The 19125-nt window shown below is 43.8% G+C and overlaps 1 protein-coding gene across 2 annotated transcripts in view; it reads left to right on the top strand.

Annotated features, from left to right (window-relative positions):
* The window catches only part of SYN3 (synapsin III), a 177612-nt gene that overhangs the window by 34440 nt on the left and 124047 nt on the right, over positions 1-19125 (top strand). For both annotated transcript variants that reach the window (XM_008505123.2, XM_008505115.2), the window contains 2 exons: positions 5295-5451; positions 12983-13072. In XM_008505123.2, coding sequence (XP_008503345.2) covers positions 5295-5451; positions 12983-13072 — 247 coding nt within the window. The remainder of the gene's footprint in view (positions 1-5294; positions 5452-12982; positions 13073-19125) is intronic.

Genomic DNA, 19125 nt, shown 5'->3' on the forward strand with positions numbered 1-19125 from the left:
CAGAATTTGTTATAGAATCATAGAACGTCAGGTTGGAAGGGACCTCGAGGATCATCTGGTTCAACCCTTCTAATGTTGTTGTTTATATGATATTTCTCACCACCCTGTTGAGCTGAGACTTAAAACTTTCTAAAGGGGGGGAATCCACCACTTTCTCCTGGGAGAGCATTCTAATGTCTGACTGTCCTCATATTGAAAAAAATTTCCTCTTTTGTTCAATTGGAATCTTGCCAGGAGCAACTTCTGCCCATTGCCCCTTGTCTTGTCCAAGGAACTTCTTGTAAAAAGGGAGTCTCTATTTTCTTAGTATCCATCCCCCCCTTAAGTCCTGAAACATAATAAGGTCTCACTTAAGCCTTCTCTTCTCAAGGCTGAACAGAGGCACTGTTCTCTATCACATTCACAGTGGCTGGGGACCTGCTTTCTCTAGGGAAATGTTATCAATGTCCTTCTCAGGGCTGACTCTCATTATTAGACAAGTTAGACACATGAGCACCAGAATAGCTACTGCTCCTTAACTTTCATATTTAAAATGAGGAAGCTCTAAAATTGTTTTATATTTCCTCATTTCTGACCAAACTATTTCCAGGACAGCAAATGTTGTCACAGATTTAAGGGTAAATGAGTTGAACTTTAGAAAATATATTCTGTGGTCAGATCTCTTCCTATTAGGTATTTTTATACTGGTTTGTCTCTCAAGCATAACTTTACCACTAAGAAAGAAGGAAAGTGACTGCTAAAATGCATTGGAACCAGTTGAAAAAGAGTTAGTTAAATGAAAATAAGTGGTTTGCACTGCAGTGTCAGAGTCCAGGCTCAGGACTGGCAGCACTGGAATCTTCCTAGCCAGAGATTTTTCATCACCTGGGGCTGACTGACTGGAAATCAATGGCCAACCTCAACTGCCAGGAGGAGAGGTAGGCTGAGTGGCTGCCGTGTGCCTTGGCTGGCTTCTGGGACAAGGAGGCAGCTCCTGCAAAGAGAGAAAGAGCCACAGGGTCTGTGAGATTCACTCTGGAGGTGGCTGGTTTGTCCTGCATCAGCCAAGAGCACTGAAGGGCACTTGCTGTGTGTGGCAGGGGCCATCATCTGTGGCAAGATGAGCTGAAAGGAAGGTACTTTGGCATTCCAGAGGCAAGTGAAGTCTTACCAGGCATTTCAGCCTGAAAATGAAACTTTTGCAGTCTAGTGGATTATTTTTATAAAAAAAACCAAAAACCCAACAAAATATTATTGTAATTCTGAACCAGTCTGGGAATTTGGTACATGTATTTTAGTGGTCTTCATTCTACCAGGAAGTGCTAGGTGCCAAATTCTAAATGAGAAGTGAGCTTCCAGGGTTTGAGAAAAGACTTCTGTAAAAGGGTTGTGGCCAAAGATGGGCTCCAGATTTCTCCTGAAAGCTTCATCCATCAGTCTATCATGCTAAGGAAGATTCACACCTTCAGGTAGGTGTGTGCCATGCAGCCCAGGATGGGCACCATACCAGTGTGGAGAGCACAGCTTATTAGCAACGTTTTAAATCTGTGACTTACTTTTAGAATCATAGAACTGTTTTGATTGGAAAAGAGCTTTAAGATCAAGTCCAATCATTAATCTAGCATTGCCAAGTCCATCAAACTTGTGTGCCATGTCCAGCAAGTGAGTTCCATTTATCTGTCCCATCCCTGGATGTTTGAATGGACTCTCCTGTGTTCTGTTACCAAGCCCATTGCCATGACCTGCTTTTAACGGGGAAGGGGAAGGGGAAGGGGAAGAAGGGGAAGGGGAAGAAGGGGAAGGGGAAGAAGGGGAAGGGGAAGAAGGGGAAGGGGAAGAAGGGGAAGGGGAAGAAGGGGAAGGGGAAGAAGGGAAGGGGAAGAAGGGGAAGGGGAAGAAGGGGAAGGGGAAGAAGGGGAAGGGGAAGAAGGGGAAGGGGAAGAAGGGAAGGGGAGGGGAAGAAGGGGAAGGGAAGAAGGGTAAGGGGCAGAAGGGGAAGGCGTAGAAGGGGAAGGGGCAGAAGGGGAAGGGGTAGAAGGGGAAGGGGAGAAGGGGAAGGGGAGAAGGGGAAGGGAAGAAGGGGAAGGGGAAGAGGGGAAGGGGAAGAAGGGGAAGGGGAAGAAGGGGAAGGGGAAGAAGGGAAGGGGAAGAAGGGGAAGGGGCAGAAGGGGAAGGGGAAGAAGGGGAAGGGGAAGAAGGGGAAGGGGAAGAAGGGTAAGGGGAAGAAGGGGAAGGGGAAGAAGGGGAAGGGGCAGAAGGGGAAGGGGAAGAAGGGGAAGGGAAGAAGGGGAAGGGGAGAAGGGGAAGGGGAGAAGGGGAAGGGGAGAAGGGGAAGGGGAGGAGGGGAAGGGAAGAAGGGGAAGGGAAGAAGGGGAAGGGGAAGAAGGGAAGGGGAAGAAGGGGAAGGGGAAGAAGGGGAAGGGGAAGAAGGGGAAGGGGAGGTACATGATGCTGACATAGCTCTCCTGGTCCTGCTGAACTCCAGTGTTGGAACCCTTAGCACACCGAGGGCTACTTAGTTTGACTTAATCAAAGTTTTGGTAACAGTGTTTCAAATGCTGTACTTCTGCCCAACCTGTCTTCCTGACTGGGATTTCAATTGTCTTTCAATGTTACTAGGTTGGATTAAATTGGCTGTTTCAAGTATAAGGAATGCTATGTTCATGGGAATGAGAATAGCTTGCAAACGTTATTTTCTAGCAAAAAACCCCCAAGAATTCTCATGAGAAAAAATGAAGCTCTTTTCTCTGAAGTTCCTTGGTAACCCCAGTTACTCAGTTTTCACACCACCACACCTACCATGACTATTCATTTCCCTTTTGCTTCCTGCCATCCTTCCTAGTCCCTCACCTCACAGTCTGCCACTGGTCTCAGTTTCTCCATTACAGAGTCTCACAGACTCCAGGGCTCTCCAGCTGATGTTTATTCCTAGCTAGTCCCAGGCCCTGCACTCCTCCGCCATGCTCTCAGTATCCATGGGAACATCCTCATTGTCCCTTGCTTCAAAACAGGGATTCAGTGTCCACCTTCGCTTTAGAGATTCACTCCTCATCTTCTGTATGGGAGTGAGCTTGCCCTGCCTTCCTACACAATACAAAGTTTGAGAATAGGCTTTTCTACATTAAGTCTGTATTCTTGTGTCCATCGTCTGAGCTGAAACTCTCTTCCTTTGCCAGGATCTCTAAAGACAAGAGCTTTTTTTTTTTTTCCCCTAAACTTTTGGCTGGCAGAAGGAAAGGCACTGAAGGCAGTTTCCCAGTCATTATGTGTCCTTCCCCCCTCACCCCCAGCCTGGTCTGTCCAAGTTCATTCTCATGCTTCCTCCCCACCACAACCCCACATCCCCACCCTAGGATGTTGGGGGAGCTGTTAAAGGGCAAATGCTGCTGCTTAGGAAGGGAAGGAAGGGAAGGGGAAGGGAAGGAAGGGAAGGAAGGGAAGGAAGGGAAGGAAGGAAGGGAAGGAAGGGAAGGAAGGAAGGAAGGAAGGGAAGGAAGGGAAGGAAGGGAAGGAAGGGAAGGAAGGGAAGGAAGGGAAGGAAGGGAAGGAGGAAGGGAAGGAAGGGAGGAAGGGAAGGAAGGGACATGCCTGAAGTTCCTGCCCCTCCAGCCACCATAACTGTTCAGTCACTCAATGCAGACATTGAACATTGAGTCCTGGCCCTAGGGAGCTGATTAATCTTCCCTGAGGACCTGTGCCTGCCTCTGGGTTACTTTCTACATGGCAAGTCCATCAGAATGGAGCAGCTCAAGCTTTCCAAGATTTGTATTCATGTGCTGTTCCTCAGCAGGGGGTCACCCCTTGCCTCAACCCCCTTGACAGCAGGGAGGTCCATAAATCAGCTGCACAGTGATAGCACAGCCTTCCCAATGCATCTCGCTGCTGGAGGAAACCACCACCATTGGTGCCAAGTACATTAAGGAACATGCCTGGGTTTAAAAATACTCCATGGGAGGAAATCACAACATTTCCAAAGCCTGGCCACTTGCATCACAAAAGCAGAGCGTGCTCCTCGCCGTGTCTCAGGCGATAACAAAAGCCCAAGGCCAACAAACCAAATGAACAGCTTCAAAACAACAAAGCTGTGCTGGGGTTTGTACTCAGTGTTTGTTGCCACAATCTGGCCCAGAGTCACCATCTCAGATTTCCCTGCCAGAATGGTGGAAATATAAATAGGGGCTATAAAACCAAAGTATTTCCAGCTCATACATCCAAAGGATAGAAATTATAGTCTCTTAGCAAGGAAAATTTTCAAGGGTAGTGAGGTAATGGGACCTGGTTACAGAGCTCATTTCTCTGAAAAACATTAATACAGCATGGAAATTTTTCCAATGTCCTTGATGCAACCTCTGTTAAACTATAAAATAACCCCCTGTTTCAGTGGAAAAGCCCCTTCCATGCCTTTGAGAATGAACTGCTGAGCTCCATTTTGGAAACAGTTTCTTCCCAGCTGCTCTTTCCAGAGATTTCCGAATGGCTCCAAAGACACAGCATCAGCAAGGAATTGATATCTGGCTATTTGAAAGATAACCCATTGCCTGTTGGCTTACCTAGAAAGGGCCTCACTTTTCTGTACATTTGCTGAGAGCTGCTGCTGTTGAACTGTAGGGTTTTGGGCTCCAGTCTTGCTAAATAATATTCTGGAAGTCCACGCCATGAGTCACAGCACTGGATGAGGGGCTCTGCTCATTTGATTAATTGCTTTGCCGTGCCTGCCCTTTATTTGTTGTCTCATGGCCATAAGAGCCTGGGATGTGTTGCGTATGGAGTAAACTGATTAAAAGGGGAATGTATGTCAATGCATGGATGCATACCACAGCTCTTTGAAATCCCTCATGATCTTCCCACCCACTGGGCATTGCCTCAGTATTGAGTCCAATTGTCAAGAAACAAACTTGCTCCCTCATCTGTGTCACACATTGCAATGAGCTTGCCAAATAAAGCCAGGCTTTTAGAAAGAAAAGAGAATCCCCCCACCAGCAAATTTATGGCCCTTGGCTCCGCTCACGGCTTGTTCCTGTGCATGCCTGAGCAACATGGAAACTGCAGCAAATCTCTCTGGCCTGTTTCTACACTTTCACACTCACTGCTATGTTAGATGTTTCCTTTTTTTTTTTTTTTTTTTTTTTTTTTTATGACTGGGGTTTTTGGTTTGGTTTGTTACCTTCTAATGCGAGCAACCCGTGACGAGAGGCACAGAGGAGAACAATGCGTGTTAAGGAAAGGGGAAGGATGGCGAAGAAATGGGGGGAGGCCAGAAGTGTGGCTGAGGGTTTTGAAAGAAAAAAAAACATCACTCCCCTCATCTCTTCCAGGTCCTTTAAGCCTGACTTTGTCCTGATCCGGCAGCATGCCTACAGCATGGCACTGGGAGAGGACTTCCGCAGCCTCATCATTGGCCTCCAGTACGGTGGCATCCACACGGTCAACTCCCTTTACTCCATCTACAACTTCTGCAGCAAGCCCTGGGTGGTAAGTGACAATCCAGATCTACTGCATGCCCACACTGTAAAGCACCAATAAAGCCCAAAACTCAGATTCCAGCCTGCTCCGGGGGAATTTGTCTCTTTAGATTAAAGCCACTCTATAAACAACTTTGGGAATCCAGCTGGCAAATTCTGGGGAAAAAAACCCCAGCATTACTCTTTTATCAGCTCCCAGTAATATTAAGATATTTCCTCACTTTGAATAGGACATTTCACCTGTCATGAACTCTGAGGTTTCACAAACAGCCAACAATAACATCTAGATTTCTTGTAAGGAAGAGCAGGTGAATAGTAACAGATTAATAATAGCAGATCAATAGTATCAGGTCTCTGTCCTGACCAAAACATGGTAAAAATACATTAAAAGAAACATGAACATTCACTGTTTAGAGGGCATCTGAACTGCTTTATTTCTGGCATCCTTTATCAAATGTGCACTTCTTGTCTCCAGCCTAAGACTCCTTTAGATTACCTGTTTCTTGCAGAAGTGCAACCTGCACTTGTTTCTTTTCTGACTTTTTCTGAGTGGCTCTTTGTTGTGAGGAAATCTGTTGACAAGAAAGGCAAGTGAGGAAGAGATGATTTCTTCAACAGCTAGGTATAAGAAAAAAGGAAACACAAAATAACAAAGACCTTGGAAAAAGGCACAAAAAAAGGGGAAAACACGTGGAGAGCTTCAGCAATTTCAGAAGAAAATACAAAACTACCAGAAAATCTTGGCTTATTGAGCCTGACAGACTGAACTTTGGAAAGACCTTGGGCTGAGTCAGATTCTGGGGAGAACAGGACAGTGTTTCAATATTTTGCACTGGGAATTTTCTTCACCCGTTCTTTCAACTTTAAGTTCACCTGGAAATCTCAGAAAACCTTAAAAAATATTATCATTGGCTTGTCTCAGCCCCAGATCAAAGTTTGTAATAATTCCCCAGGCTTGTTTTAGGACTATCTCTAAGTCAGCAGGAACTGCAGGAGAGTCAGAGGAATGAAGCTGGACATCAGGAGCCAGAAGATCAAGGCTGGCTTTTGTAGCACCTGCAGGAAGAAGTCAGATGTTGACATAATTTTGGAGTCCACAGCTGAGTCTTCCAAGTAGTTTCATCCTGAAGTGCCCTCTCTGATCACTAGTGCTACCAGCATGGAAATTTCTCTGCATTGCTTTAGGTGTGAAGCAGGGAGCTACAACCTATATAGATGTGAGAAGGTGATGGGACTTTTCAGTATGCCCTCCACTAGGTATATTTTTAGGAATTCCCCTTACTCATTGCATAAATAGAGCTTGGGATGAAATGTTATATTTATAGGAAGACTTAACTATCCTCCCCACTACCTAATTAAGTCTTTCTTGTTGTTTTTTCCATGGAATAAATATGCTACTAGTTTTCAGTGTGTTGACTGGTAGTTTGAATCCAGAAGATGTCTGCAATGACTCAGACTTTTAGTTCCATGACTATGCCGTGTTGGATTTAACTCTCTTCTTACCAAAAAGGTATCGGTGTTACAAACATGCTCTTCACAGTTCTCACCTCTTTCATGACATCTGGGGGATTTGTTAAGATCAAAAGCAGGGTCCTGTGCTTTCCAAAAATGCTCTGGTGAGTTATGAGTAGAGAGAAAAATCTCACCTTTTCCATCAGTGTCTAGGTGAATGATGGACATTTGTCCTCAGTCTGCATTTGAGTGAGGAGGGCTGCTGGAAACAGAAAAGAGAGGAAGAGATGGATCAAGTACCAGGCTCAATACAACACCCTTTGCATTCTTCCCTACAGTAGGCCTGACATGTACAAATGTGTTGACCCCCATGACCAGACAAAAACCTCCAGAATGATCCACAGAGCATCCCTTCCAAATGCTGCCAAACCCTGAAGGCTGCAAAGCACTTCCCAGTGCTCTGGAATGAACATGACTTTCCAAAGTCCTTTCCCACTTTACTGCCCCACAGACTCTGCAAAATAAGGAGGAAGAGCCATGGACACATTCAAATAAGCTTTTCTTGAAGGAAATATCACTCCCCCATCATCTGTCCATGTAACCTACATTAGGCTATAAGCCATGTTGACTAATCCCATTTTGCACTCCAAAGCTAATACTTTGGCCAAATGAATTCGGAGCTGCTGATAAACACAGCTGTCTTTTAAAAAAATTTGTATTTAACTCCTTTTTTTTTTTTTTTTTTTTTTTCTGAGGAAGACAAATCATGGCATCTATTCTATCTGATTTTGGGGTGGAGGTGAAGATAGTCAGGGTTAGGTTGATATTTTTCAACTCCTGTTTCGTAATAATGTTTGTGAGAGTGTGCATGGATGGGCCTCCAGATATGACAGGACTATTTTTAGGAAATTAAAATAAAAGAAAATAAGCAAACTCATCACACTGGGGGGAGGAGGAAATTTAAAATAAATAAATAGAATTAAAAGGGAAAAAAAAGCAGAGCTGGCAAGTCAGTATGGGAGAAATTGGCTCTGTCAGTAACAGGACCGTAGCTAATCTGGGTCCAGTTGTACCGTGCTTTCCTCACAGGGAATACAGCTGGTTCAGGAAACCTTCCTGGAGGAGTCAAGGAAACCCTTTATAAACCCTTGAAACAGGTTTGCTGAATGCCTCCTGTCCCCACTGCCCCCACACCAACATCACCACACAAACCAACCATTGCAATGCACAAAGGAATCTCAGAGCTTGGAAGGGATCTGAGGTGATATTTAGCACCACTGACATTTTACCAGGCTGAAACTCAGGTAGAGATTTCAGGGGGCCATTTGAGGGCAGAAGGTTTCACTGGCAGCAGAATCAGAAAATTCTGAAATAAGAGATAGGGACAGAGCACTTCAGTGCATGTCCCACTCTGATTGCAAAACATACATCTTGAAATGAGGTATCTATCTGCTTAGCAAAGATTACTGGAAACGTTTTGGAAGTAGAAAACAGTTGACATACATGAAGAAATGAAATTGAATACCCCTGGGAAATGTGCTTTTCACTCTCTCTTTTTATTTTTTCCAAAAATGGTTCCAGGCCATAGAAATGTTTATGATTTTGTGGAGTGGGATCTAAGTGAGGCTCTTTTTCCTTGGCAATTTGCACCAATGTTTGTTCTCAGCAAATCTAATTACAATCAGCTGAGTTTGGGCTTAAGTTTACTCAATCATGCAGCCCCATTTTTAAATGACATTTGCCAGGTTTCCAATACTGCAATACACAAATTTCTTCTAAGGTTAAAATTTGCCCTAAACATGGACACATTTTGAAATAGGCATTTTTGACAAAAAACCAAAATATTTGAGTGATCTCCTGTACAGATAAACCTCTAAGAAATCTAAGTTTTAAGATGAACATAGAATTATTGAGAAACAAAGCTACAAGCACCCTAAACACAACACTTCAACCACTAACAATAATTGTTGTATTATACAAGTTAGAATAAAAAAACCTGGGAGCAATGTTCAGAGTATTATTGATATTCCATACAGTTAATGCCTGCAACATCTAGACACCCTTTGCATCTAAATAACTGCAGGCAATATGAAGTCTTGAAGATAATAATCTACAAATTACAAGAGACTTCCAGTATATAATCTCTGTGACCATCTTGGCACTTCAAAAATATGCAAAAGCCCTTGAGACCCTCTGAATGTGTTTTTTATTTCTGTAAATATTACCTGCAAGTAAATCCCATGTCCAACCATCCCAGCAAGGCGTTTCACTTAAAACCCAGCCTGTGCCACATTGCCATGCCTCATGTCTTGCTCTGTGGTCTGAATGCCAGTGGAGCCATGGAAAGTAAGAACTCATACTAGAATGTGGAAGAGACATTGATATCTAGCTGATCTGCTGGCGGTGACATTCCTACCCATCCAAAACCCATTGGAAGGTGCTGCTTGAGCTCTCCTGTCAGGTTTCTAGGAGGCTGCTGCAGCATATAACATGGATGCCTCTTTGTGTCTCTTTGTCCATATCATATCCCAACAAATGACACAAAACAAAACACAAAAAACAAAAAAAACCCCAAACCAAAACAAATTGTAAAATAAAACAACAACAACAAAAAAAATAAATTGGAGAGAACTGTCCCATGAGGTTCAATACCAAAGCCAGACCTTTTTGGCCCATTGAGGAGGCTTCCAGATGTCTGAGTCCCTCATCTGTCTATCTGAAATTATTATTTTGCCAACAGCCAAGAGCTGTATGCTTCAAAAGGAAGCCTAAAGAATGAGTCAGGATGCTGTCTGTCAGCTGCACCATAGCTCCAGTTATTTTCTTTGAGCTGTTTTCCTAGAATAACCCTCTGATATCTCAGTATCACAGCACCCATGGTGGGACAGGGCTGCATGCATGTGCAGCCAGGGGGGTGTGCTTTTCCCAGCCATGGTACTTTTCCTCCTCTCCCTGTATTTGTCTAGTTTGGTTTAACTTTTAAACCCTGTTTGCTCACTTTGCTAGTCAAAACAAGGCTTTATTTTTCTTCTCTGGGCTTTGCAGGGCTAGTGCAAGTAGTTCAGAGGAGCAAGCTGGCCTCCTTCCCCAACATCAATACCATCCTTGCCAACAATAATTATTCTACATGGGCAGTTTTTATCTAATCGGCTGTTGCATGCGAGAGGGCGGTGGTATTACTGATTGGACATGCCACCTCTTGGTGCTTTCTGGGTTTTCTAAAATGCCACATTTTGACCCACAAGATTAAGAAAAGTGTAACAAAGACGAACCTCTTTTAGGGCACGGCACTTCAAGGTCCAACCAGGTGTTCCAGCAGAGACTCACAAGTAGTGCTCTGAGCCTATAGCCCTCAGGGTTGACGGGCCTAGATCAGTGCTATTGCTCCAAGAGCAACTGGCCTGTCTGCTGACTTGCTCAGGAATGAGCTGAGCCTGTGAGTTTGAGCCTCACCTTTTATTGGCCCCCTGGTCCTGCTCATGTGCAGTTGGAGCCCACCCTAATCAGGCACAGGTGGGCTTAACACAAGCTCATGCCCACTGCCTGGCAATTAGTGGCACCTGGTTGCCTCATTTCACTACAGAAAAGGATTCAAAAAGCATTTGTCTCCAACTCTGCTGGCAGCTACCCCTTCAGCATGTGGTCTGGGGCTTGCACACAGCTTGGAGCATAATTTTTTTTGCACACTGGCTGCATTTTTGGTTCTACATCCCTATCACACCTTCACTCCCAAAGAGGCATTTCTGCTCCAACACCAAGTGAAGTTACAACTTCTTATACAGAAATGTCTTTACTTAGACTAGCCCTAAGAGCCTTAAGGTAGGTACTTAGTAGAAAACATTCTCAGTAGCTCTCTCTTCAATTTAACCTTAGGGTTGCAACTTGGTACAATTACTGGCCTCAGCTGTTGCTCAGAAGTGTTCAAAACATGTATGATCAGGCAGCTGTTGCTACTGGGAAGAAAGGGGACTTTGTTTCCCCTCCCTTGTTCCCTAGATGTCTGTCTCCTTCCCTTAATCTGTTTGTTACCTCCCTCAGGTGACACAGGTGACACAAAGCTCTCCTTCAAGATGAATGAATCCCTAGCTTTGATGGGGAACTTGAGTTAACTTGTGTGAAGGATTTGCAGTGAGACTTGGCCCAGACTGGAGGCTTTTATTAATCTAACATGTTTTTATCAAATTCCAGGGCACTTGGAAACTAAATTCAGTTTCTAAATTACTTTGCAAATAAGACATAATTGTCTCCATTCAGTCACACCTACCAGCTGGCCAGGAACCAGAATTCTTACCTGGGGAGCAATCCCTAATCATTTTATTCTCTTAAAATCCCTGAATATCATCAAACCTCCTTATTCAGCTTTACATCCCCTTCTGCAAGGCTGGCAGTCTAACCACTTCACCAACAGCACTGCCAGTTCAGAATTGCCCATGGTAACAGAGAGAATGCAGGATGGCTGGAGGTTTGAGTGAAGAAAATACAAGGTGCCTCTGAGTCCTGAGATCCAGAAGGTTACTGGTGTGCATGTGGAGATAAATAGATAGATAGATATGAACATATATATTTTTATATATATATATGCATCTCACCTCTTATTCTCTTAGGTATAACAACCCTGCTTCAGCAACATTTCTGTCATGGTTATTAAGTTTCTTTCATATGGTTTTGAGGTTTTCTCTAGCTGATCAATGATAGATTGAACAGGGGGGGGCTGCAGACAATGGTCAGAATAATCTGCTTGCTTCCCAGAATGATAAAGAGTTTATAATAGTGCAAACAGTGGTGATAATGGGAACCTCAGTTTAGGAAGGATACTGAGGTCCTGGAGCAGGTCCAAAGGAGGGCAACCAGGCTGGTGAAGGGACTCGAGCACAGACCCTATGAGGAGAGGCTGAGGGAGCTGGGGGATGTTCAGTCTGGAGAAGAGGCGGCTCAGGGGAGACCTCATCACTCTCTACAACTCCCTGAAAGGAGGGTGTAGCCAGGTGGGGGTTGGTCTCTTTTCCCAGGAAACTTTCAGCAAGACAAGAGGGCACTGTCTTAAATTGTGCCAAAGGAGGTTTAGGTTGGACATTAGAAAGAATTTCTTTACCGAGAGGGTGATCAAGCATTGGAATGGGCTGCCCAGGGAAGTAGTGGATTCTCCATCCCTGGAGATATTTAAAAAGAGACTGGATGTGGCACTCAGTGCCATGGTCTGGTAACTGCAGTGGTAGTGGATCAAGGGTTGGACTTGATGATCTCTGAGGTCCCTTCCAACCCAGCCAATTCTATGATTCTATGATGAAATGTATACAAGCTGACAGGCTGGGACAATGGCAAATATTTGCCCTGGTATGTGAAATGCCAGCCCTCTTGCTTTTCCCATTGATGTTACATACTGCTTTCTGAGGATGTTGCATACTAACATCCTCACAGGTTAGTGCATCCCTCAGACCTCACTGGTGGATGGGACAGGGATATCTGATGACCTCCCGTTTCTCCTGCCATGCGTGGGTTTTTGCTGGGAGACCTTTGGTTCATAATAAATATCAGTGGGCTCATATTTCCTTGGTTTAATACTCAGATCAGGTAGCATGGGCAATCCCCTCTAGTGATCACTGTGCCTTAGCAGTTCTCCTTCTCTTCAACTTTGATTTGGCTGTTGGGCAGAAATCCAAGGGGGAGCTTTGATTTATTGTCTATGCTCAGGAGTGGTGATGCTGATTTCCTGCCTGGTCACTCCTTTGAGCCTTGGCTCTGTCAGGAAGGGCCACCAGCCCCACCTCTCCCCAGCCACATTTGGAAAGCAAAGCTTGTTCATAGCAAATGTGTAACTACACCCAAATTGATCCACTTCTGGCTTTTGAACCCCTTCTCCACTCTCTTAGTCCAAGGTTTGTGTACAAAGGCTGGTTTGGCCTTGGGTAAATACTGTAAATTTTCTTGCTGCTCTCAGGTCAAGAAAGCAATGTGGGAAGGACATAATACTGTGTTTCTCTCATCACCTTCACCAGTATCAGAGTATTTTGCAAGCACTTACCTGTTATACAATAAGCCACTTATATCCACTGTGTCTGTTTTTTTTGTTCCCGCTCTCTCACCCCAAGTTCTCTCAGCTCATTAAAATCTTCAACTCGCTGGGTCCTGAGAAGTTCCCCCTCGTGGAGCAAACATTCTTCCCAAGCCATAAGCAGATGGTGAGTACCTTTGCTTTCTTTTGGCAATAGTGTGAATGAGGGAGAAGCAGCAAATGTGAACTGGGCACGAGAGATGGTAGTGGGAATGCTGGGAAGAGGCTCAATTTTACTTATGGAGAAGTACCAGCTAAAAAGCAATATGCAAGAAGCACTGCTCAGGAACCTCTTTGCTTTCTTGCCCAGCCCTCCCCTAGATCATCTATGAACCCTGAAAAGGTGAACAATGAGAACAGTCTGAAAACCAAAACAAAAATCAATTGTAAAATCTAGTCAGCATAAGCTCATCCCTGAGAGCAAGGAGTAACTTTATATAGATAAGGTGGATTTTCTTACGTTCTTAGAATTGCTTAAAATATGTTGACAGTTTCAGACAGGGACCATAAAGGATGTTTGTTTCACAATGTTGGTTTGCTTGGTTTGTCACGTGGTTGCCATCCATAAAACCTTTATCAGCCTGACGAGGTTCTCAAAGCAAACAGCAGTTCTTGAGAAAGAGTTGGTTTCAGCTTGTATTGTTTCCTTTGCACAGTGGCTCTAGGGTTTGGTCTTCCTGTCACCAACTAAACACTCATTGCCTCGTGTGGTTTCTGGGCACTGTACCAAACTCTTAGGGCACCTTCCAAAGAGATCTGTTTAGGTGCTTTTAGTCCTGGAGAACACAGCAAAGTGAGTGGTTTTGTTTAAAACTTTCCATGTCTCTTGCTTTCCCTGGGCTAAGGCACTGTCTGGTCCTTCAGGAGTTTTTGCTTCCAACTTGTATCTGTGAATAAATGGCTCTTTTTACCTAACTGAGGCTTTGATGAGATCCATGACCACCCCCCTCCTTGTGAGCCACTGGCTGCCTGAGCTTATTTCCTACACTTGATTGTGAACTCAAGCAGGATCAGCAGCCTGAAGGTTGGGGTTGCTGAGATGTCAAATTAGGGCCCTGTTTTTCTCACACACCTTCCACAACACTGTGGGTCAACCACAGTGCATGGTACAGGGTAGGTACCTGATGGTGGATATAGGTACCTAGTGGGAGCTTCAAAAATCAAAAAGGAACTCCATGTAGATTTTTGTGCAAAATTCCCCTGGTACTCACAAGGAACCTGAAGACCATGACTTGTTGGTCCTTCATCTCTCTGTTCTCTACCTGTGCTGTGCACCTGACAGGCACATCATGAAGGGTAAGTACGGTCACGAGTGCTGTGATGCACCCCAGTTATGCAGTGGTGAAAGTTGTGTAATTGTTGAAGTCATAAAGAAACAGATGGTCCTTAGACATGATATGACAGGTTTGTTGCAGATTTTTAAGACAAATTAGTTGATTATATTCTGTTGCATTTAATTCCCGTCGATTTATAAAGAGGGGTTTGTGACATAAATAATGCTTGAGAACAGCTGTGACTCTGTCTGACCATCCCTTCAGGAACAGTATTTTTGGGAGACTTGATTAAGGTTTTCATTACAAAAACATTAGCTAGCATTTTCACCATTATTTTCCTGACTGGAAATCTGATTATTGATTTCTTAGCATTTATCAGCACAGCACTTTGGTTTAGTTTAGCACTGATCTTAATTTCACATATTTGTCATCTTTATGACTTGGAAAGGCTATTGCTTACTTCCAAAAGGACTTTTTTTAAACTGCAGATAATCTAATCTGAACACAAACACTATTGTTGATAAGGAAGCTTGAGTAATCTGGTTTAAATCAGTCACTTTCCAAACATTTATACAAGCAACAAACCCAAATGGGCAACTTCAGGGTGCATCTTCACACTATCCTGGGCTGTGAGAGGCTAACAGGGCAGGTGCTTAAGCCCAGCAAGCTCCCTTGCAGTCACAACTCTGTGAAGCACCTGTGAAAGCTGCTTGGCCGTGGTGTATCAGCCTCCCCATGTGTCAGTCAGGAAAATAATGGTGCCCCTCTCCCACTTTTTTCCCCCCTTTCCTGGAGGTGATTTCAAGCTGTACCAGTTAGCACTCATAAAACACACTGTGGTCCTTTGACAGCTGCCCCCCTGGGCGTGTTTATAACTTGTGTTATGGTTTTACCTCTTTGCAACGTGATATACTTTAAGCAATGAAGTCCTCACAAAGAGATCCTCATTCTTCTACATCCAAAACTTTCCAAAGCTTACTTTGGATTAAACACAGAACAGATTTCGAAATGTTTCATTCTTTCAACCTTGTAGACAACGGAGATTTTCCTACAGCAAAAGTGAGATACAGGAAATTCCTAACAGCAGATCCATTTCTGTGAGCATTTTAACGTAGCTAAAAATGCTTTACCAGAAGTTTCACTCCCTGATAAGAGGGCACTTTTAGCCAGACTTAAGGAGTAAACCTAAGGAAAGGACGCAAGGTTCTGACATTTCACAGTTGAAAAGCTGGGAGAGATGGATCTTTTTTTCCCTCTGCCATGGGCATGTACCTTTCAACTCTCTCCGCAGGGATCAGATTACTGCAAATAAGAGCAATCTGGCAACTGCTCTTCTGAGGCCCTCCTGGTGCTACCTGAGAGCCATCCTGACAGCCTTGCTCTGTAGTGACCCCCTATGGCCAGTTAACAAGCGGGACACATTAACTTCAAAAGGGATTTTTTTTATGTTGCCTCTCCTTGGGCTTAAAAAGAGGGAGGGACTGCTAGAGGGATGTCTGTGCCAAAGAGCAAGAATTGCCAGAGGTGAAATACCTGCTTTGGGCCCAATAAAATGGTACCGAGAAAGGGGAGGAAATGAATAAATCTGCTTGCAAATCCATGTGTGTACATTTGAAGTGGACAGAAACGAATATAAGTGAAGCAGAGACAGAATGTCTGTGATAGAAATAAAACCACTTTACTGTTTAGAATAAAAGGACACTATAAAAAGTGAACATTATGCAACATTACCTTAAAAGACAATATACATTCACTGAATATAAAATTTATAAATAACATGGAGGAAAACTGTAAACAGTGCTAGAAAATTTAGCAACAAATACATTCCTTCTGGACAAGATTTTTCACATGGGTCTGGTTCCCTCCCCAAGTTTCCATGACTATCAGGAACAGCAGAGTGGCTCTATGAAGGAAGGACAGCATCAGAGAGAAGCAGCAGCCAGTACAGGCAAAGCAGCAGCAAATGTTTAGTGGATTTTTAAGATTTTTCTCAAGACTGGTAGCCCCAAAGACAACTTATTTTAAAAAAATAAATTTAAAAAATTGTGCCCCCTATATTTTTGTTTCTGATTTTCTGAGCTATAAAACACATTGTAAGTGAGATGCACTTTCAGAGACATCTGAAAGACTGGAAACTTGTTTCCATGAAGGCCTTTACTTCAGTCTTTACTGTAAAAAAGACAACTGTATGTTTCCCATCACCCTGAGGTAATATTTTGCTCCAGCCAAGTATGAATGGGATATGGTGATATATTTAGGTTTTAGAATAGTCCTAAATAAAGGACCATGTGATTCTTCAAAGTATGGGAAATTTAGACCTTAAATGGCAGTTTTGTTCCATACATAGGAGAGGGAAAGCCTCCCAGAAGAAGACTTTATTCTAGGTACTCCTTGCCCAGATCTCCTCTGGCTCTCTACCCCCTCCGTTTTGGAAAAGGAAAATCAAAACAAATCTTTCCCAAGCCTTCACCATATTTTTAAATTATTTTTTTTTTTAATTCTAAAGGGGGAAACACTCTCAAGCAAATAAGGGAAAAACCGTGTATAAATAAGAAAGGAAGGAGGAAGAGTCTAGAAATGAGCTATGCATTTTCAAAGGTACTTTTAATAATCCTGGTATACCTAAAGCACTGGGGAGGGGAGAGGAAGCTCTCATCATGTCCGTGTAAAAAGATCATGCTCACATGAGCTGTGCCATAGACAGTTCCTCTGACCTTAGGTTACGGGGTGAAGTGAGGAGCACGTCAGAGGTGACAGGAAGATACTTGTGCTGCTGCAAGCCCTTGTATGCTCCATAGCCTGACATTATGGGGAGAACTTCTCATCTGCCTCCTCACATCTCCATGCCTGGTGTTCCCACATCTTGTATGGCCTGCTGTAATGGGGGAGAGAGCTTTGTCCAGTGGCAGGCAGAAGTGACTTAGCAAGACACAAGAAAAGAGGACAGAAAGGAAGAAGTCTTTGAGTCTGATTTAGAGCCTGTTCAATCCATTTAATGGCTCCCTCCCACTTCAAGGGAGCCTTCAGTCAGGTTCTTAATGCAAGCACAAGCTAAAGCTTAGCCCACGAAATTCATGTCCCTGATAGCATGCACAGAAACAAAATTAAGAAGCCTCCCAAAAGAAATGTATTTTTACTGGATTCTTTCCCCTCCTTTTGGCTCCACATTTTTAAAAGCCTTAAAAACTCTTTCTTTACACAGCAAGGGGAAAGATTTGCTATCAAACACACACCCCTGCTGGTCTAGCTTTCTGCATTTCAGAAATATTTTACCGTCTGCAATACAAAATGGGAATACGCTTCATTTTCTGGTAATGCATCTGCTGTTTTGTTGTTTACAAAGCACATAGCTACATTATATCCTACTTAGGGACACAAGTCCTCATAGCATTAGAATGCAAATATTTTCACAATAATTTGAGTGCAATACTGTGATGTTTCAGCTAGCTAAATGAATCAGTGACAGGTAAAATAACGCAGAACTGCGGTTTCATGAAAATTCAAATCAACACTTCACTGCATCGAGGGGCATTTTCATTTAGCCTTCCCAAAGCCAGGAAAAATGGTGGCAACTCAAAGAGAGGTCAATCAAGCTTGCTGAAGTCTCCTTGAGCTTGAGGAGGGCCATCTCCAGCAATGCCAACTCCACAGGATGCAAATGGCGAGGATGGCGAAGCCGGTTCCACTCTGCCCTCAGTGACCCTCAGAGGTTCTGTCAGCCACGCACAGGTCACGGGGAGTTTGCTCCACTCTGCCCAAAGCCCAACCCTGTGCTCTGCCAAAAAGGGGCAACGTTCTGACCCACTGCTTGATCCTGTGATGGGTGCTGTGAAACACCCTGCTCTCCCTCTCATCTCCAACCCATGATTTATTCAGGAGTAGTCACAGGGAAGAGGACTTCTGAAAAGTGTTCCAAGCCTGAATCACAGGAAAATCCAACAGACTTTCAATGTGTTTTGTGCTGTGTTGCTACTCGGAGCAGCTGAAAAAATATACACAGCTGATCTAAGCACCTCTTACATCAACTCTTTGAAAATGCCCTTTAAAGCTCATGTTGAAAATGAAGCTACGTGGGTTTTGCTGCAACAATTAATCTGGTAAATGGGGCATTTCAAGGGATGTAGGTCCAGCAGTATGCAAGGAACCTAAAGACACATCAGGATCTCTCTCAGACACCCTTTCCTTCCCACCCGACAAAGAGGCTCCAAACAACTCTCTGGTAATTGAGGTCACTGACTGTAAAATGCTGTATTGCCCCAGGCTGGAAATCACTGCAACACTTTTTCCTGCTGGTGGCAGCTCTGCTTTCTAAGTGGAATGAACTGAAGATATATGAAAACTTAATATAAATAATCATAATAATACAAAAATGAAGTTAAGCATAATCTTCTCCCTTCCCAAGCCCTCCCCATCCAAAACTCAGTCACCCATTTTGTCAGAACCCCTTCTTCACCATCATTAAAACTTAAAATACTTTTTATTTGATAAGAAAAATTATATTATAGTTTTCTTAATTAAAAAAAAAAAAAAGAAAAAACTTCTCCAGTCGACAACAAAGCACAAGACAGCAAGGCTCCTCCTCCCACATCAGTGCAGGGCATGGTATGAGAGTGCATGCACAGAGCTATGCTTAAACAGTGCGTAGAGGGAAACACAGCACTTGACACAGAAGGAATCCTCTGGGCAGATGAAAAACTTTATGATCCCGGCCAGCACTTATTAGGAGACCACTTTTTCTTGCCTAGCCCCCACACACACTTCCTCTCACTAAACAAACAAATGCAGCTAGTGTAGCTGCAGGGGAGGAACCATGGTGCAAGGAGGTACAGAGGAAACAATGACTGTAGCCACTGCAGATACACTGGAGCTTCAATATCTTAAAAACAACTCACTGACTCGGAATGTC

This window comes from Calypte anna, chromosome 1 (genome assembly GCF_003957555.1).
Source record: "Calypte anna isolate BGI_N300 chromosome 1, bCalAnn1_v1.p, whole genome shotgun sequence".
NCBI lineage: Eukaryota > Metazoa > Chordata > Aves > Apodiformes > Trochilidae > Calypte > Calypte anna.